At 40.4% G+C, this 21,382-nt stretch overlaps 1 protein-coding gene across 2 annotated transcripts; it reads left to right on the top strand.

Annotated features, from left to right (window-relative positions):
* The first annotated feature begins 1,901 nt into the window (after positions 1-1,901).
* LOC120569619 (protein FAM171B-like) lies at positions 1,902-19,771 on the top strand. 2 transcript variants are annotated; one of them, XM_039817569.1, is made up of 8 exons: positions 1,902-2,215; positions 8,555-8,788; positions 10,020-10,112; positions 10,276-10,434; positions 12,119-12,289; positions 12,947-13,063; positions 16,719-16,842; positions 18,580-19,770. In XM_039817569.1, exons 1-8 carry the CDS (start codon positions 2,035-2,037, stop codon positions 19,478-19,480), a joined length of 1,980 nt encoding a protein of 659 aa, XP_039673503.1. In that variant the 5' UTR covers positions 1,902-2,034; the 3' UTR covers positions 19,481-19,770. The 2 variants fall into 2 exon arrangements, with proteins under 2 accessions (XP_039673503.1, XP_039673504.1); XM_039817570.1 differs by lacking the exon at positions 8,555-8,788 and having other exon boundaries at positions 18,580-19,771.
* The last annotated feature ends 1,611 nt before the right edge of the window (positions 19,772-21,382 follow it).

The following is a 21,382-nucleotide window of genomic DNA, read 5'->3' as shown; positions in this document are numbered from 1 at the left end:
TTTGTGTCATAATGTTGCAGCTCTCCACCGCGATCATCAACACAGAATGAGGACACTTCTTTTGGAAGCATTGCATTCATTAGAGAATATGTGATGGTTACAGTATTTTGGGTGTAGAGGAGGGTGGGTTCAGAATGGTGTTAAGACAAAACAAAAAATCTGAAAAAAGGCTATTGGAAACATTTGGCTTGGACAATCATGCAGAGTTTACCCAATAATACAAGAAGACAACACTCTTAATAAATCTGTCCATTCTCTGTTCAGAACCCCACTGATTTTCAAGCTTAAAAAAAAAGAAAAAAGAAAAGAGACAAAAACGGCCTGACTGAGAAAATAATTTTTTCTGCAAAGCTAGGAGCTCTGCTTGCATACTGTACGTGTGTAGACTGCAGTGTGGACACATTTTCAGTCAGTGACTTAAACATTAGTAGTGTAATGTGAATTCACGTTAAATGTTTATTGGATGCCTTTATTAGACCTTGGAAGTCCCACACATGGATCAATAAGTACTAAATAAAGACACCCATAGCTACAACTACTACTGACAACACAACATTGATAACATAACTCTCGGTGCTGTCATTATACGCCAGTTTTTATCGATATGTTAATCACCTATGTGAACATATGTGAATTATTTATGGATAAGTGAAAGTGCAGTGTTTCTGTCGGTGAACTGACATTGCATTACCACCATCTAGTGGTAGAAATTAGTCAATGCAGGTGTTCTTCAGCATATTACTATATTCTAATTAATTAAAGTGTCCAGGTACTTTTTTTTTACACTACTTCATTCATTCTTTGTTATATTTTAGCCCTATATCTGAACTTGCACTATTTTATTCATTAATTTCCCCCCCAGAATTTTTATATTTGTTATTTAATGAGCATTGTTGGTGCCTGAGGCTTAAGATTTCCATTGCCAATGACTACTTTTGTTTTTTTTTGTGCACACAACAAATAAAGTCTATTTTTCTCTTCCCTTTTTTAAGAATAAACATGCCAGTGCAGTGATAATATTCCAACCTTTTTTTTTTTTTTAGCAAATCGACTGGTTTCAACCATTTTCTGAAATCAAGTTTATTTATCTTTTTAGAATTTAGCTACAGTGACTTGCCTTATTATTATTATTATTATTATTATTATTATTATTATTATTATTATTATTATTATGCCTTATATTCTCTCATGTTTCACAGACACTCTAGAACTAAATACTAGAAAACTAACACGTTGAAACGTCCTCACTGCTTTAAAACTCAATTACAGAGATGCCTGGATTAGATTGCTGTTGCTCTCTTTCCAGTAATACCCAACAATATATAAGTATTACAACATTAATTTGCTACTTACATGTTAATAATTAATAATAATATCCTTTATTTAGATAGCACTTTTTAAAACAAAATTATGTTTACAAAGTGCTTCAAAAACAAAAGAATAGGCTATTACACTGTGAAATTACAAAACAGAATAAATAAAGTAATAAATGGACTAAAACTCTATAAAAATCTTAAAGAATAAGGAATACAATGGAAATCAAAAACTAATCAAAAGCCAATTCAAAAGAAAGGAATATTTAAATGCATCAGCAATAGTAATCCTATAACACAATGAAATATAATATACTACACATTTGGAGTTATCTCAGTTAATTCATAGACAGACAGATAAGATAGATAAAAAGAGAGATAGGGATAGACAGATAGGAGAGATAAATAGAGGCAGACAGACAGATGGATAGATGGATAGATAGATATATAGATAGATAGATAGATAGATAGATAGATAGATAGATAGATAGATAGATAGATAGATAGATAGATAGATAGATAGATAGATAGATAGATAGATAGATAGCCTCTCAGGAAAAAGGGGAGGAGTTTTCTTGCGCAGTTTGAAGAGTGTGACAGCAGCAGAGTGGTTAGGATGGCGCTGGAGTAAGCATCTCTGTTCGTGTACTTAAGTTCTAGATGAAAACTGGACCTGTGACGAGTGATAAGTGACCCTCATCAACAACTTTCTTATAAAGTCATGCGCCATATTATGTGGCTGTTATCGGCGCTGATTTTATGCCAGAATGGGAAAGCGACTGGAGAGTTGAGTGCGAGCGGACAGTCCGTGCATATCAATGACGGGAACTATCCAAAGCGGGATCACATAGAACAACAGGAGCCTTCTCAGCACCGACAACAAGTGCTCGGTCCCCCGGCAGGTGGGTGTGGGCTTCTTAGTAAATCTGGCAGAGTTAGCTAACGCTAGCTAGCTAGCATAACTGTGCTTTAGCTTAAATCTGTGACCCATTGTGTTGTCCACCATACACTTGTCTCCGGGGTCACAATTGAAAATAAACACCTTTTGGACCCATTTTTTTTTTTTTTTTTTTTACATTTTTGTCGCTTTTTGAGATATTTTCGACGTTTATGCTGCCTTTTTTTTTTTTTTTTTTTACTAACGTTACCACCAGGCTATATTAGGTCTACCCTTATTACCAACTTATTACCACAAGTTTTACACTTCTCTTGGAATTCATGGTCCAAAAAGATCCCATAAACCTTATTTCTATGAAATTATAGCATACCTAATTTTAAAGTAGGCCTAGAGTAAATTATGAATACTTTTTACTTAGCTAGCTAGCTATACTTCAGAGTGAGAGGACCATATTTTGAGTGGTATTCACAGACACAGAGGGTAAATAAACTTTGAAAAACGGGTCACAACAACGAGGGTTAGCCTAAGTAAAAATAAATTACATTGTAGCTGGAAACTAAGCATTAATGTTGGTGTTTTGATTTTATCTACTCTATCAACCATCATATTACAGGTCTTTTTAACAGATTATGTGCTTAGATGTCGTCATTTAGTCGGCCCAGACCATCTGTATCAGGATTTGCTCACAAGGAGCTTGCTGCTGTCACCATGACTAACGGGTTCTCCATCTGTCCCTTTCTAATGCATCACCAGCAACAAGGCAGTGATTAATTAGTTTATATATATATATATATATATTCATATTATTATGACAATATTAACATTTTAAAGTGACTTGGGAGATGGCCAAAATGTTCAAAAAAGCAACAAAAAGAGATGTCAACATGTCCAACATAGTCCATTAAGAAAAGGGTGTTTTGTTTGTGTAGTTGCTCAAAAAGCAGCTCAGAGGGCCCTTAACATTCAAAATAAAAAATAAATAAAAAAACAATCATATATAACTAGGGCTGCAACTAACGATTCTTTTCATTAATGGATTAGTTGTTTGGTCTATAAAATGTCAGAAAATGGGTGAAAAATGTCAATCAGTGTTTCCTAAAGCCCAAGATAAGTTCCTAAAATGTTTTGTTTTGTCCACATCTTAAAGATATTCGGTTTACGGTCACAGTGGAGTGAAGAAACTAGAAAATATTCACATTTAAGAAGCTGGAATCAGAGAATTTTTACTGTTCTCCCAAAAAAAAATGACTCAAACCAATTAGTTAATTATCAAAAAAGTTGGCAGTTACTTTAAGAGTTGACAACTCATCGGTTAATCGATTCATCTTTGCAGCTCTTAAATATAACATAATAATATATCCACTCTGTATTATCTTTCCATCCAAATCATGTGTTTACATAACAGCTGACTCAGCTTTCAACTTCAATTTGCGTCCTATTGTGGCTATTTTGAAGAGAAAGTAGCTCCCCCCCTCCCCTCTCTAAAGTACTCTGAGTCCCACTCTCACAGATGCATGCACTTGTCATGACAATGTTCTTGTTCCCAGTGGAGAGGAGCTGAAAGAGGGATTTGTGACCCTTTTCATCAACTGATTCATGACTAATTCATGCTGCTGTAGGAGTCGGCTATATTACCATTCATCATCACATGGAGCTCCAGTGTTGTTGACTCAAACACTTGGAAATGCACCCAGCCATACTGTTGTCCCTTGTACCCTCCACAACACCCCCTTCCCCGCAGGCACGTGTTGGGTCACTGACAAACCTTCTCCTCTTAGCCTCCCGTCTGTACAGAGCCGGCTCTCATGAATGACTTCCCACTTCTACTGAATAAAAAAAGAGAAGAAAAGGTAGAAATACAAATGTACAAAAACCTTGTGGAACCTAATGGTCAATTCTCCCAACGGGTTTGAATGATATCGTACGAAAACGTATGCACAACAAACCACATGATATCATTTTAGGGCTGCATGATACAAGGAAAATATACGATAACGTTGTTGAATATCGCGATAACGATATTACTTGCAATAAACAGATATTAAAGTGTATTCAGTTCTGCCTTTCTGCTGCTCTTAGTATTCTGCTAAATACAACAACTTGTTTAAAACAAATAAAAGGAAATTATTTCCAATATTCTAAATCGATTATGAATAGAATATAAAAAGGCACCACTTAGATCCCACGCAAAAAAAAAGACTAACATTTTAATGTGCAGTTTTCTGCACAAAAAAATCTATTGCGATATGTTGCAGCCTTTTGCGCTGTGTATATTGTGCCAGTTGATATTGCGATGGCGATTAAAAAAAAACAATATACTGTGCAGCCCTATATCCTATGAAATTAGGCGACTGCCGGCCGGTCTCGTGATGACCGGTCACATGACAGTTAAGTGTAGTGGCCTTCACAGTTAAATTTAGCACAAAAAAAAAAAAAAGGGAATTGGGAGCCAGCTTCAGAGCACCATAAGGTGACGGCCGTTTCAGAGGCCATTGCCAGTTGAGTTTAGCTGACAAAAGGTGAATTTGAGGCGGGTACAGAGCACTGTGAGATGAAGGTCCATTCAGGAGCTGTGGCAGTCGAGTTTAGCCGACAAAAAGGTGACCGTCATGCGGCATCGATAGTTTAGTTTAGGCACCGCAACGACTAGTTAAGATTAGAAAAAAAAATATTGTGGTTTGGATTAAAACACTCCCGACACAAACATCCTGGTTGAAAGTCTTGTGTGTTTTTTTCCGGGACGCAAACTTGAAAGAACATGTTTTTAAGGACCCACCCATCCACCCCATCCTCCTCCCATGCGCGGTCCAGAGCGGTCTGATACAGCAGCGGTCAATGTGGTGCATACAGTAATAAATACGTGGAATACATATGAATTACAGTGCTTTCCTTTTTGTAACTAATATGTACGAATGGTTCATGAGAACAGCCTGATTCTGCCTTGCTGAGCCTTGCTTGCTTGATTAACGTCTTCATCGTTATCCCTTCATAATGGGCAAAGGAACAGACTTAAAGATGTAATCATTAACCCCCAGCGGAGGATTGTGATTATTTGACAACAAGACTGGAGGTTGTTCGGACATTAAGTCTTTGTGCCAACCCTTCACCCAGCTGCATCCTAAGCATCTTTTGTCACAATTTGATATTGCTGACTCGTGATTGAGGCCGATTTGGCCCACATATCAAAGAGTGCACTTGTGTTTTTTCAGAGGAATGTATGGCCTAATTCCAACACAAGCACACAAACAGGCATGTTTGGGGGGGGGGGGGGGTCAGCTGAGATAAATCCCTGTTGGACCATCTGTTTGTGCTGCCTGGCGGCCTCACTGAACTGACCAGTCAACATATTTGTGCTCCTCCCCGACTGTGCATCTTGGTTTTGATCATATTCTGCGGTTCAAAGTATAATATCTAACGCTGAAATTGATATCTCAGCCAAAAGCAAATGAACACACATTCCGTTTCCGACAAACATGGTGTTTTCCATATAGCTTGCCAATCTAATATTTACCACCTTCACTTCTGGGGCACGTAGCTTTGTCATTTAATGTTTGACCAGTAGAAATACCTTCCTCGAGCTATGAACGAAAATGTCTTTTAAAAAGGTTCATACATTGATGAAGGAAGGGTTTGAAAACACTGCATTTCAGTAAACACATTGTTCTGCTGGACACCAGGGCTATCATGTGCCCGATAATAACCGTATTCAAGCCAAATCACACACAGCGTGGGATCTATTTGTCATCTGCCTCAGACGGCCCATTTCAATCCATTCATAAACCTCTTTGTGGCGGGCTTCACTTCGCCAAATGGGAAGATTATAGTAATCTGGCACGGAACACCTCCACTTCAGATGTAGCGACCCCCTTCTGTTTGGTTTGGCCACTAAGGCAGAACACACATTAAGCAGAGGCTGCCTCTCCCAAAACAAGCAACATCTTGTCCATCTGCACTGGTGGATGTTTCCCCTAGATGACACGCACACTGCCAAATGTAGTGTTCCACTTTGCGGCTGGAAATGCAGCCACTCCTGGCAGCTCCTGCTTCCGATCAAAGGGAATTGTTAGGGGCAATGATAGGGGATGATCTGGTTATCTGGTTTTGGCACTTGGTGAAATATTGTGAAAGCTGGTAGCATAAGGCATGGCTACATGAGTTTTCAGTAAAGCTCTGGCAGATCTTTTAGCAGCAGGATTATAAGCTATCAGACCAGTAACAAATTCAACCACTGCTTCCGTCAGCTTGGAATTGTCACCATTAGAGAAAGATGCTTGTGACATTATGACCAGTGAGATTGCTACTATAAAGATATTGCAGCATTTAGGTACTAATAAAAAGTGCAATAAGGCCCTTTTTATGGCCTCTTAGCAGAAAAGTAACTATGATATACTGTAGCTGTGGAGGGTTGATGATGAGCCGGCTGCTGAGATTTATGGCTCCCAAAACTCACTTTCCAACCCAGACTGCATAGGAACAGTACACTTCAGTAGAGAATATTTATAGCAGGGCAGTGGGTGAAGGAAGATACCTTGGTGCTAGCAGAGTTCTGCAGCGCTACACTGTATTCTTGGTACTGTGGAGTTTCTTTGAAGCATTGTTCAGTGGCTTCAGGGCACTTTTTCTAACTGGCCCGTGCAATCATTAATCATCAAGTGGCCAAAGTGGATGTGCCAAAAACTGCAGGTCATTGTGTGGCCACTTGAGGCTGGCTCCAAAATGAAGTCAATCCGCTGTAGTCTGTATCGCCGACGTTTTACGGGATTGTTCTGGTGCCGCTGAAGGTTCCACCGGATGTCCCTCATTTCGGCCGGATGTCCGTCACGTTTTGCTTTCTTGGTGTTGGTATTCTAAACTCGGCCAGTATAAATGAGGACAATGGTTATGTCCTCATGCATGTTTTTCTCCTATCTAAGATTAGAAATGTGAAGAGACTTTGACCCCATCGTGACCTCATCATTTTAGGGGGTTAGTGATGCCATGAGTACTATTTCCATACTGTATTCTATAAAGTCTGTGTTTTAACCTAAGGCTATGCACCTTCACAGTTGTCCACACAGCGAGATGTTCACACATTCTTACCCTAATGGCTGCAGGTGTTCGGAATGATAAACTTGACTTTGAGTTGATTTTGGCCAGTTGGGGGCAGCAGAATAGTGTAAATTGTAAACGCAAGTTAGATATAAATGAAGTTGCCTATTAACAGTTCATCGTTAGCATTCATTTGGAGTTGTGTCAACCAGACAAATATAAATTCAGTATAGACTCCCACAAAGTCGGAGGGGAAATATCTGTCTCTTAAGCTGCTAAAGGCTCCTCAACGGCAGCTAGTAGCTAAATTTATCTGCTGCGGTGCTGGGCTGGTAGTATGTAGTTTGTTTAACTTTGATTTTTTTGTTGTTGCTAAAAATCAGCTGCTGGGGCTAAAAACAGGCTTGATGCGAGCGGAGAGTTAGACTAAACTAAAAACTAAAACTAAAACAATTAGCTAAAGAGGCCAAAACGCTTGGAGGAGTTGAGGGGAACTGCAGAGCTGGATATTTGTTTAAATGCATGGTACTCATTTATTCATATGGGTAACTAGTGATGTATCACTGAGCATTCCTTCATTGTTAGGTAACACTAGACCCCTGAGAAATAAAGTCTTGTTGACTCACTATTGGGTGTCGGTGCACAGTGTGAAAGTGGCTAATTGGGTTTATGGATAATGTGACACATTAGCATTAGGCCCTAAATGGGATTCTTTAGTAGCTACCTGAAAATGTGTAATGATTAGAGCTCTGTCCTGAGAATTATTGGAAATATGTACTGTAACTAGCTGTCTGCATGCTGATGTAGCATATTGTTGTCTCGGAGTCACACTTTGCTGAACTAATTGGTCAATTTTACCAGTTTTATGTATGTCCACCTCTGTAGAATCTGCTGGGATTAATTCATTGATATCCTCCAGGGATTCGGCAAATTACTTTCCCCATTTTGTTGTCAATAAGATGCCTTCTAGGTTAATTGGAAATGCAGCCAACTCCATTTTGTTAAAGCATATGGTCGTACTGCATACAAAGAGGTGGACAAAATAACAGGAACACCTTACAAATACTCAAAATGCAGTTTAAAAGTGCAACAAGTACTTTGTGGAGCTTATAATGATACATTTTGCTGAGTGTGTGTCAGAGGTGCAATTTCTGAGACTGTAATTTTCGGCGTTTTAGTGGATTGCATTATATTGTAAGGTAGTCTTATTTTTGACCATCCCTTGTAGTTTATGTGTGAACCTGAACTTGTAGGAATGCTCATGCTCAACTCTAAGCCCACCCATCTTTGTCTTAACCCCCATCCCCCTCCCCAGATTTGGTTTTTAACCTAAAGGTCCAGGTCAACAATGTGCTGAGTCGTCAGTACCTGAGCCAAGCGGTGGTGGAGGTCTACATCAACTACACCAGGACTAAAACAGCTCTTACTGGGGAGGACGGCTGTGTTTTACTTCATGTACCTTACCAAACTGGGATGCCAGTAACAATTGTGGCCAGCAAGGAGGGCTACATTTGTACAGTGCTGCCTTATAAAACCAACAGAATGCCAAGTAAGATGAATGTGTGTTTGTGCTTAATGTGGAAATTGTTTAGCTGAATCACCCCAGATAATGAGCTTTATGCAGTGTAATTTTTTTTATTTTTATTTTTTTTATCATAGTTGGCTCTCACAGTCATAGAAATGTCAGTGAGTACTTAAAAGACTTTTCTTTGAGTTTAGTAGGCGTGAAAGTTGCCTAGACGTCATTATGATACCTGTAGTTTCTGTCTCTTTTTGTCAGTTGAGGATATCTGCTGTTCCATGGCTCTGCATGGTGAGGGTGAACTCAATCAATTACATAATTTCACCCTCTGGAAAAATCATTGTACTGTATCAATACAATTTCTATTAGCTGTGTGTTTGTGTTAGTTTGACACACAAATCTGTCAGTGGATCTGCACAATTTGTACCCAAGGATAGCTAGCCATAGGAATGTAACGATGCATCGCAATTTGAAACGACCTAATCTACTTTTGATGTTTGACTTCAGACGTCGTTATGTGTTTTTAGTTTATTTATTTGAAGAGATTTATTTGTATTTAATTATTTTGTTATTATATTATACATTTTTTTTATTATTTATTATTTAAGATCAAATACAATTTCAGTTGCACTTCTTTTGTAAGAGGATACATCTGTTGTTTTGCAGTTTATATAAATAAAGGAACATTTTTCACTCATTTCTCTGCAGCTCTGTTAAAAAAAGCGTGAGAAAATCTCGACTCGTATCGAATCGTGAGTTGAGTGTATAGTTACATCCCTAGATATCAGGTTTTTTTTTATCAGGACACCTAAAACTGTGTCATGTAAAAATGCAATCACAGAACATACTGAGCCTTATATACTTCAGGGATTTTCTAAACTTTCTGCTTGTCATTGCAAGGCCACGTTTTGTTTCACCCCACTGCATTTGAAACCCAATTAGGCACAGCGGCAGCACCCAAGCAAAAGTAAATGGGATCATTTTATAACCCACATCTGGAGCGTCTTCTTCTTTCTCTGTTGCTCATCTGCCATCTACAGGGCCATGCATTTCCAGTTACCGCAAATAACTGAATCTAGAGCTATTGTTTTTGTAGTAAAAGCTTAGAAAAGTGAATTCACCCATTCCTTGGCTCTGTGTACGTTTAGATATAACACAATGTCCCACTGACATCTAGTGGACGAACTGTGAATTTTTAAATGAAGTACTCAATACTAATTTTGCATCTTTCCCCTTCCTTATTTTTTCATTGCTGTAGTATTTTCGTCCGTGACCATGTCACTACTTGGTCTGAATCAGGGGAACATCTGGCTCTTTGATGATTCTGTTCTGATCACCGGCAAAACATCTGGTACTGTATATATTGTGGCACTTTTTAATTTTTTCCTCTCTCTCTCTCTCTCTGATTTTCAGTACAAGCGTTGCTTTAAGGAAACACATTATGTTAGCCAAATATACTGTAGCTGCTTTAAAGGAAAAATATTTCCTGCTGTTATGTTTTCCTTTATCTGCAGACGCTTGGTCGCAGCCCATTGTCCAGTTTCCCAAGAGCCTGCTGAATCTGACAGCCAGCAGTAATGTCACCTCTGTCTCCGCCTACCTGACCATTCCCAAGCTGGCGTCAGAGGAGGACAGCTCTCCCAACACTTTGGGCATCATGAGCAGTACATCAGGTAGACGTGTGTGCCGCAGTGACACTGTTCTGAAAAACAATTCAATTGAAGGCCTAGTATTCTAGCTTGTAAAGGCCCGGGGGGGGAGAAATAATATAATATAATAAAAAAAAAAAATTTTTTTTTAAAAAAAAAAAAAAAAAAAAAAAAAAAAAAAAAAAAAAAAAAAAAAAAAAAAAAAAAAAACTGGACACCCACACATGGGTTTTCAGTTAATGTGGCTGATTAGAGCTCTTCCCAGGACTCTGTGGGTATGTCTAGAATGATTGATTGACGTCTTCCTGCGCCTCGTTAGCTTTGTTGGCATCTTTATCATTCTTATTGGTGAAAAATTTGTGATCTGATGAATTCCCATCTAAACCTCGGCCCACTTTCAACCTGAGCAGAGGTCTAATCAGCCACAGTAACTAATCACACCCATGTGTGATTGTTGAAAGAAAACGAGTCAAAATCACCATTGATAGAAATCCCACAGGCTATCTGAACTGTGAAAGTTAATTGCAATGTACTGTAGATTCGAGACGACAAAAGTAACCGCAAGTTCAGATACAAGTGAAAACCTCCTATGTGTAAGATTTGAATTCTGTCTGTTGTGCTATCTAGTGGTCCTATCAAAAAAAGACTGTGGAAGACACAAAGACAGGCTGATACAGATAAACGGGCTAATAGGGGGCACCTACCTGGGTAGCTCCCCTGGTAGAGCGTGCGCCCCATGTACAGAGGCTCACTCCTCGCTGCAGTGGCTGGAGGTTTGATTCCGACCTGCGGCCCTTTGCTCCATGTCATTCCCCCCTCTCTCTCCTGTCATGTCTAAGCTGTCCTATCAAGAAAAAGGCCTATAAAAAAAAAAAAGAAAGAAGCACACAGGCTGTGTAAGGGATTTCTTTATAAAAAGTGGAAGGCCTAAAGGCCAGAAAATCTGACTCCAATAATCTCTCTAAATTCTAATCCCCAGCATATTCGTTGATGACCCAAAAGACCAGAAACCTCAAAGAATCACGGAGGCGATTACTACTACTACTTTTACTGAACAGTATTTTAAGTATTTACAAATGCATGCAGGCCTACATGCAGGCTACACAACTGACACCTCCTCGTGCCTCCCAGTTATGCGCAATGTTACAAAGTTCCATTCCTTTTTAATTCTCTCTGGGTGTAGTCTGTCCTCTGCGTCCTCAGCATGTGGGGGATGCTTCATGCACCCCAGGATGGCAGAAGTCTGTTCATTCTCTGAAACCCTGTGAACGTTTTGACCAAGCGCCTAAACACACATCCCTACTTGACTATTTCCTGCCATAAAACCTCTCACACAGAAACACACAATCATCATGGTAATCTTTAACTGTAACATCCTATATGGCATCGCCCCCTCTTCTCTCCCTCAAACTTTTATCTTAACCTCGAAGGGGGGTGACCTCTAGCAAGCTTAACCTTCTATGCTTCAGTGACATTCCATTGAACCACATCCTCAATTGACTGCACACAGCTTCTTTTGCAACGTGGACAAATGTAACTTTAACTGCTAATATTCTATAATCTACAATAATAGAAATATCTCAACTGCAGCTGCATTGTGTTTATTTCTGAACATTTCATGCAGAACAATTTCATGAATTGAATTAGTCTAGTCCAGACATTCTCTGAAGCATTACTTCCTCTGTTTGTTTTTTTTATGTTTTTGAAGGATACCTCAGTGTGGAGTTGAGTCCGGTGGCGGCTGTAAGTGTGCAGCTTTTCTCCGGAGACACAGAGTTACATTTGAGTGGGCCCATACAGATCAGCCTCAGCATCCCTGACAGCTGTGGACTTCACACTTCCAATGTTGTTCCGGCATGGTTCTTTAACCGGACCACTGGTGAGTACAAGTCAGAGTCACACATACACAAAAATCGGTTTAGATCTTTAAAGAGTCAGGAGAGAAAGTCAGGGATGATTGCATGGCCTCTACATGGAAATGTATCTTAATAAAGGGGGCTCAGTTTCTATTAATGAAATTAACCGTTGACATAACGGCAGGTAATAGGGTAATAGTTCACCGTTAACATATCTACCTGTTGAAGTAGTTTTAGAATTGTAAGCACATGAAACCTTTTCTGTAACACCAAATATCTGCATGGCATTGGTATTACAGAAAAGGTGAACTAGAAAGATTCTTCCAAGTGATGTTTTATTTTTGACTGCCCTGTAATCTTTCCCATTTACTTGAATTGCATTTAGAACTAACCCCAACTCACTGCCATTCCGGTCATTTTAGAGTCATAGATCATGTGCAAGTGGCAGACATAATAAAGAGAGAATACAGACGGGGCCTCATGCGTCGGACCTGGTGCATTCATGATGATTCTCAAAGAAAGTATCGGGTCATTTTGGGTCAATACAACTTTCAGAAGATACAAAAGTGGTGAGGTGGATTCTGCCAATTCACTTCTTTTTTTTTATTTAAAGATCTGACTGGATTGTGGTAGTTGTGGGAAGTGTGATACAACAGTGTTGTTGTGTTTGTCTCACCTAGGTGGATGGATGAGGAAAGGACTGGGGACGGTGGTGTCAGCAGGAGGAAAACTCGCGTGGACGTTCACAGCTCCTCACCTTGGTTACTGGATAGCTGCTCCTTTGTCATCCACCAGAGGCAAGCGCTCCCCCTAAAGATGTTTAACTAGAATACAGTGATCTATATTCAGATTCAGTTTAGTTTGTTGTAGGGCTGGGTAATATATCGATATTATATCGACATCGTAATCAGGGTTTCCCCCGGTGTATTGCAAGCCTGGTGGCCCGATATGTTACAAAGTTCCACTCCCAATCATCACGATAATCTTTAACTGTAACATCCTATATGGCATCGCCCTCTCCCTCAAACTTTTATCTTAACCTCAAAGGGGGGTGACCTCTAGCAAGCTTCAGTGACATTCCATTGAACCACTTTCTCAATTGAGGAATTCTTTTGCAACGTGGACAAATATAACTAACTGCTAATATTCTATAATCATGTCTATAATGATAGAAATATCTCAACACTTTTCGCTCTGACTTAATGTAGGGCCCTATGGAATATGTCTGATTGCTTTTTTAAATTCTCAATTTCCCGATTCCGTCCATGATTCTGTTATCACAGAAACTATCTGGCTCTACGTGAATGCTGCCATCAGTCTGTGACCGGCCCCAGCCGGGCCATCGTAAAAAAAGAAAAGAAAAAAAAGACACTTGCTACCGGGCTAACCAACTTTTCTGGGGGAAACCCTGAGTGATGTAAGACTACAATAGATATCATCTTAACTTTTGGATATCGTAATATTTTTATTTAGTTATTTATTTGACAGGGACAATGGACAGAGTCTGGACTTAGCAGAGTCAGAGTTAGGTATAAGGTCATTTCCATCTGTAGTCCCTGGGCTGAAAACAGAGAATAACATCTCTGTCAGGAGGGAACCCTAACACTGGAGTATAAAAACGCTGACACATATCGTAATATGGCTTAAGTGTTGTCTTCAGTTCAGTTTATTCTTTGTCCCAGAAGGGCAATTTGTGTGCAGCAGGAAGACATCACATGAAAATATACAACACAAACCACACAACAATTAACTTAATAAAAACAGCAATAAAAACAATAAAAGCAGCAGCTTCAGCCTGAGTTAAGAATAAGTAGTAACAGAGTTGTGTTGGAGACATAATGACAGAACTCAAGAACAAACAAACTCAAACAATAGATAATAATAATAAAGCTAAATAAATAAATACAGGGGTAATTAATATAAGCAAGGGCTATCACCACCTCTTAGCTGAGTTGAGTGCCTGAATGGAACGAGTAATAAAAAGAGTTTTTGTATCTCTGTTTAAGAGCCAAGGGGGGTGCTAAAACGTAAGCCAGAAGGTAATAACAAGTATTCTCCGTACACAGGGTGAGTGATATCCTTGCAAATAGACATGGCTTTTCTTTTTTTTTTAAATCTGTTTGTTAAAAATGTCCGTAAGGCTACTGAACTTCACACCCACTATCTTGCTGGCCACAGTCACAATTTTTAAAAGCGCATTTTTATCCTTGATGGTGAGGTTACCATACCAGCAGATGATAGAAAATGACAGGACAGACTCAATAAAAGCTCTGTAGAACAAAGTCATTAATGTTTTATCCACCTGGAGTGCAACTAGTCTTTGTTGGCCTCTCTTGCACACAGAAGCAGTGTTCAGTTGGAATTTAAGATGGTTGTCAATCAAGGTGCCCAGATATTTGTAGTATGGCACCATGTCTACGTCCTAGCCCTTGATGACACTACTTCAGGGGACATTGGGATGACGTCTGAGATCAATGGACATATCCTTAGTTTTTGTAATGTTTAGACGAAGGAAAGCATTCTCACACCCGGCAACGAAATCATCAATCACTGGACCATGGTCATTTTCATGTGCACTAAGAAGGCTAACAATAACCGAGTCGTCTGCAAACTATATAATAATAGTATAATGTGTCTATTATCATGATGGCTACAACAGTCGTTGGTGTATAGGATGTACAACAGAGGGGACAGGACACATCCCTGTGGGGATCCAGTGGATGATATTAACTCACTGGAAAGCTCACTGTTCACCTGACCCTCTGACATCTGAGTGAGAAAATCCAGTATCCAGCCTACCAAGCTCAGATCAAGGTTAAATGAGGTTGTATGGTATTGAAAGCAGATGAGAAATCAACAAAGAGTAGCCTAGCATGATTCCCACTCCCCTCTAGATGCTTATATAGGAGGTTGAGTAAGGTGATGGTGGCATCTTGTACCCCCCTCTTGGCCCTGTAGGCAGACTGAAATGGATCTAAAAAGGAGTTCCGCCTTAGCTAAAAGACCAACTTCTCTAAGTTTTTCTAAGGATTTCATGACCAAGGAGGTCAGGGCAACAGGCCTGAAATCATTAAGGGTTTGAGGGTGGCTAACCTTGGCAACAGGCACCACCGCAGACTGTTTCCATAGAGATGGCACTCTCTGCTGGGAGAGTGACAGGGTGAATATATCATAGAATACTGGACCTAGTTGCTCTGCACACACTTTCAGCAGGTGGCTGCTAATACTATCTGGGCCCGGACTTTTCTTAGGTCTACAGTGTTTAAAGCAGTTGATGACACTACGTTCATTACAGGAAGGGATGAATGGGGGAGATGCCAGAAGACTATTTCTGAGTTCGGAATGTTTATTGCTGAAGTCATGATTGTCAAATCTGACATAAAACCTGTTAAGGTCCTGTGCCAGCAGTGAGTGAGACTTGTAACTGTTCAGTTCAAGCCTACTCCTCCCCCCTCCCTTGAGCCCCACAATTGTCTTCATACTGTCCCAGGCAGAGCCCAGGTTGTTCATCCTGAGCTGTGTTTCTAGTTTATCTTTGTACTTAAGTTTACCTGCTCTGATTTCCCTTTTAATGTCCTTTTGAAGCTTATGTAGTATCTGTAAATTTCCTTCCTGAAAAGCCCTATACTTTTCCTGGTTTAACAGGCTGCATTACAGCAAAGTGATGTAATCTTCTGAACTTACCAAACTATTCTAGCTGTTTGGTATTATTTGCATTACCCACTTAGTCATATCCAAAAAAATGTATGATTATTTATCTAAAACCCAAACTATTATATTTTGTGGAAGCGCTAATAGTCAACCCTACAATATCGCCGCAATATCGACGTCCAAATATTTGGTCAAGGATATTTGATTTTCTCAATATCGCCCAGCCCTAGTTTACTGTCATTTAAACATGTTAAGACATGAAGGAACGGCGTTCCTTACCCTGGTCCGGCAGCGTACGCAATACACAATGTCATAGCTAAAATACACCCTCTAATTAATAAATAATAACCTAAAACCTATAATAAATAGAACACATAGTTAGAAACCAAGCAGTATGTTAAAAGACTAGTGCATTATATTTTATCTTCTGAGACTATCATCCTGGGCATGTTCAGCAGTAACAGGGTAATGTTATGGTAATAAATAATGCATTAGAGGGAAATGAATGAATGGCAAGCATTGCCTTTGAGTTTTGTAAACCTACTATTTACTGGGATTGTTCTGACTGTAGCAATTAAATTCCTCTAACCTCGGAACCTGATGGGGGAAAAACTATTTAAAAAAATATAACAATGAATTGAAATTGGCCTGGATCTGGCTAAAGTGAGTGAAAAATAAGCACAAGATTTATATTTTAGACAAGGCAAATGTTTGCACCTTGTTCATTTTCATTTTTTTTTATTGCATGTATGTTTTAGATTTCATCCCGACTTCTAAATTCTGACCATCTATTTGCTTTAGGTTTCTTTGGATTTGCCATCCCCATTGACTTCATCTTACAGCATTCATCTCTCCTGGTGGCTATCCTTGGAGGAATGCTTGTTATCGCCATCTGTCTCCTGGCTGGGTTCTTGTTTTATTGCAGGTAACATATAGCCTGGAAATCCAGACCCAAATCCGAAAGATTAAGGGTCTGGCGTTGAGTAATGAAAATGGCCCAACTCGAGGGGCGGCACCAAGCATGCATTTGAAAATCTCACTGCACGCAATTGGATAACACTACGACCAATCACAACAATACACAGGGTGACGTAGCCAGAGCGTACCCATACGCTTGGCTACCAGCGGAGCTAACTGGTAGATTAAACTCTTAGCTACCAGCGGAGCTAACTGGTAGATTAAACTCTTAGCTACCAGCGCGCTAACTGGTAGATTAAACTCTTAGCTACCAGCGGAGCTAACTGGTAGATAAGCTCTTAGCTACCAGGAGCGGATACTGGTAGATTAAACTCTTAGCTACCAGCGGAGCTAACTGGTAGATTAAGCTCTTAGCTACCAGCGGAGCTAACTGGTAGATTAAACTCTTAGCTACCAGCGGAGCTAACTGGTAGATTAAACTCTTAGCTACCAGCGGAGCTAACTGGTAGATTAAACACTTAGCTACCAGCGGCGCTAACTGGTAGATTAAACTCTTAGCTACCAGCGGAGCTAACTGGTAGATTAAACTCTTAGCTACCAGCGGAGCTAACTGGTAGATTAAACTCTTAGCTACCAGCGGAGCTAACTGGTAGATTAAGCTCTTGCCGTATCCGGTCGGCAAAACAGCAAAAACGTCCTTCTTGCAAAGGAAGGATTTGAGCGCCGTATTCTGTTCCTCTTTTAGATAAAAAGCCAAGTCTAACAACTGGTGTTCATCCGTAGCCATCTTGCAGTGTTTACTAATGACTTGGACGTTGCAGCGCTGTCGTCATCCGTTTAGCTCGCCTCTGGCCCGCCTATATATCAGATACACTGATGTGATTGGTGCAGCTCGGCTACCAGGGCGTAGTTAATGAGCATCATTACTGAATGCCAGAGTGACTCGCTGAGCAAATTCAAATTGTGCTCTCACGAGAACTCTGGATTTCCAGGGTTAGGTAACAGATGCTTTCATCTCATACCAGTCCATATATAATACAGGTTGTGTTGATGTTAATATAATAACTCAGAATAACATTTAAAGATTTATGATCCGATTTTGTCGCACCCACCCAAATTTGAAAATGTCTCACCAGCTCACAAATAAAGCACATTTCAAAATATACATTTCATTTTTAGGTTATTAACATGCTTTATGGCCTGTAACTGAAGGTTTTAGTTCCATGTATACTATCACCCCTCCAAAAAAAGGAATGAGTGTAAAAAACTATGCCTTGGAACCTTTAAGTGAGGCTCTGGCAGCATAATCCTGTTCTCCGCTGTTGATCTGCATATGCAGCAGAGTTTCTCCATAACAGCCAATTATACAACTTCTGTGGCTCACTATTACTTCCTCAAACCTATGAAGCTTTGACAAAAAAGTATTCAGTGATTTTAGGAGTGATTTGAGAGGTTTTGTTTTGTTGTATTTTAGTGGTCAATCCAAACTTCCTTTTAAGCAAGCTGCAACATTTGCAGAGACACTTAACAAGCCCACAGAACATGAGCATTCTATCATTTTCAGTGGCTTTTTAAGCACTTTTAGATCACTAAAACCCATTATTCGTCCAATTGAATGTTTATAATGTCTGTATTTCGACTGTGTAACAATGTACTGTATGCAGGGTGATCTTTTAGACAGAAGAATTAAGTCAGATTCATTAGCCTGGCACTGACTGAGGCAAACACCCTGTCTTGTCTGCAGACGTCCGCTCAGTCAAACGAAAGCAAAGAAGATCCTACCGGCGCTGAGAAAAGACCAAACAACCTCCACATGTGACGACGAAGGAGGTTCAGGGGACTCCTCTCACCCCCAGGATGGACTGAACCAAACATTTGCAGAAAGGGGGGAGAAGCTGCACAACGGCAATGTAATAGCCAACCCCAATGCTGTGGCTATTACCATGGAGTGTAACCAACTGGAGTTTAACACTGACATGAATGATCTGCTGTGTTTGCATGAAACTACAGATCAGATCCGAGTTCCGGCCTCTCTGACTGAGAATCTGTTCCTTTATAACCAGCCTGTTGCTATTTTTCACGCTCCAGCATTCTTCCATTTGGATGAGCAGCCCGAGTGGAGCAAGTCGGCCACTCTTCCCCGTGCGGGGGCCGCCACTGAGCCGCTGGGTAAAGACAGCTTCACCCAGACTCTGCAAAAAAGTCCCTCTGCTGCCCAGAGCCAGGCAGTGGAAACTGAGGACCAGCTCGAGGTTCTCAAAAGCTCTCAGGCAGCAACGTCCACCAACACATCCAGGGGTCACTTCAGCCTCCCAGAGTCAGCGTCGGTCCCGGGAACGTTAAACAAAATCCGGGACGGCGGACACTCCGTGCATGCCTTGGCAGAGCTTTCTAAAACCCCCTCGACTCAGCCTCCTCGGGCCTGGTTCGTGTCACTGGAGGGCAAACCTGCAGCTGAGATCCGTTACGCGGTGTCAGAGCAGCAGAGGAGGCAAAGGCCCGTCGAGAGTCGAGAAACCAGCTTAGACTCAGGAGTGGATATGAGCGAGCTGAACCAGACGCCTGGCAGGAGGGCTGTAACACTGGAGCGCAATGCTACTTTTGTCAAAAGCAAATCCAGCAGCAAACAAGCACCTCCACAGTAAAAACTCTTAACGCTTGCTATGCCTACAGCCCCTAAAGGCTGATTTATGCTTCTGCGTCGAATCGACGGCGTACCCCCGCAGACCCCTCTGCGTTGCCGCGAACCCCGTTCCGAGTCCTCCGCCGCAGCTCGACGTGCACCTCCAAAAAAAAATTATTTTGCGTCAAGGCGATGCAGACCACAAGGACTGTGATTGGTCAACTCGTCCTGTGTGTTGATAGTCGGTTTTTCAAGCGGCCTACTGTGGGGAGTAGCAACATGCTAATTTCACTGACATAAGCTTTGCAAATAAACTCAGACATATTTTGGTTACAATGACATGGTTACAATCCGTTTGTAAAGTGTCTATATGTCAGTAGCGTTTTGAAATTAGCACTTCGCCAGCAAGCAGTACTTTGTGGGCAGTTGTGCTAAAGTTTGCTTGCTAACATAAACTGGCTGGCAGACACCTGGCAAATAACCTCAGACTTATCACCCCTTGGCGTTATGGCGGCGAGATGCACCGCGATGCAAAGCAACCCCGATGCAGAAGTCCGAAAGGGTCACGACGCCGTAGGAGCGATGGCGTAGCTACGCCGTGGAGTTGAAGCAGAAACATAAAACAGCCTTAAGTTTGTATCAAGAGCATCAGTTCTATCTATGAGATGTAACTTATTGACCTCATTGTTTCATTTAACATATAAATGTTAAGGCGCAAGTCCAAGTCGGGGGTAGAGGCCCATTTGTAGCGTCACATTCCACAAAGGGGGGGGTATTTGATAGGACAGCTGAAGACAGGAAAGGGGATGGGACAAAGACAGCAATGTGAATGAGATTAATGATGGGCCATTAACACGGCCATTAAAACATTTTATTTCCATCAAGATGAACAGAGGAAAGTCCACACCACCATGGCTAACTGAACACGACTGAATCTTTGTTATTTTAACAATGCCATTTGATTTGTATTTGTTTGTGCATGTTTTTGTGTATATTGTCATGAATTGAATCATTTAATTATATTTTAATAAAAAGAAAAACTGACCTTAGCGATGAGCATTCTTTTGTATCTTATTATATACAATATACAGTATGACACTATAATGCTGTTCCTACCTACATGCAAGTGACCGCAGATATGTGTCACTTCACATTTTAAACCCACATTATTTCACTTCCTCTTTCTAAATACAGTGGAATCATTTTAATCAAATTGTATTTCTTCTTCTATTTCTTCATATTTTTATTATTATTATTATTATTATTATATATACATATATCATGGCATATTCACTCTCAGTGATGGTGTAATGCGTTACAAAAGTAACGCAATTACAGTAATGTATTCCTTTTTGCTGTAATGCAGTAATATAACGCATTACTGATAACATTTTGGTAATATTATACCCGTTTGCGATCTCAGTAAGGCGAGTTACAACGCATTTTAACCCGACATTTAGTGGTGTTTGAATTCACCAACACCGAGAAACGTTTCGATAGAGAAAAAAAAAATAGTCTGTGAGTATTATTTCCTGTTGCTAAATTCGATGGTTGAGAGGACTGCATAGACAAACACATTTGCGACATGGACATTTATTTTCAGGAGTTTTTTGCGCTGCGTTCAAGCAAGCTGTACCGTCTCTGTTCCCGTGGTCAGAGCCAGAACCAGAGACGGTAGGCCACTGTCCTGTCAGTGCCAACAGCAGTGTGTCCGAGCAGCTTACAGATAACATGTCGGGAATTAAAGGTCCCATGATATGGTGCTCTTTGGATGCTTTTATATAGACCTTAGTGGTCCCCTAATACTGGATCTGAAGTCTCTTTTATATAGACCTTAGTGGTCCCCTAATACTGTATCTGAAGTCTCTTTTATATAGACCTTAGTGGTCCCCTAATACTGGATCTGAAGTCTCTTTTATATAGA

Source organism: Perca fluviatilis, chromosome 12 (assembly GCF_010015445.1).
Source record: "Perca fluviatilis chromosome 12, GENO_Pfluv_1.0, whole genome shotgun sequence".
Lineage (NCBI taxonomy): Eukaryota > Metazoa > Chordata > Actinopteri > Perciformes > Percidae > Perca > Perca fluviatilis.
Note: the sequence above shows the minus strand (reverse complement) of the source record. Positions and strands in the feature narration are given on the sequence as shown.

Bases quoted from the DNA above. Each gene is read 5' to 3' on its own strand.
- LOC120569619 (XM_039817569.1), top strand. From the start codon at position 2,035: ATGCGCCATATTATGTGGCTGTTATCGGCGCTGATTTTATGCCAGAAT. The intron at 12,290-12,946 runs GTGAGTACAAGT...TGTCTCACCTAG, and splicing joins GTTCTTTAACCGGACCACTG to GTGGATGGATGAGGAAAGGA. The intron at 13,064-16,718 runs GCAAGCGCTCCC...TATTTGCTTTAG, and splicing joins TCCTTTGTCATCCACCAGAG to GTTTCTTTGGATTTGCCATC.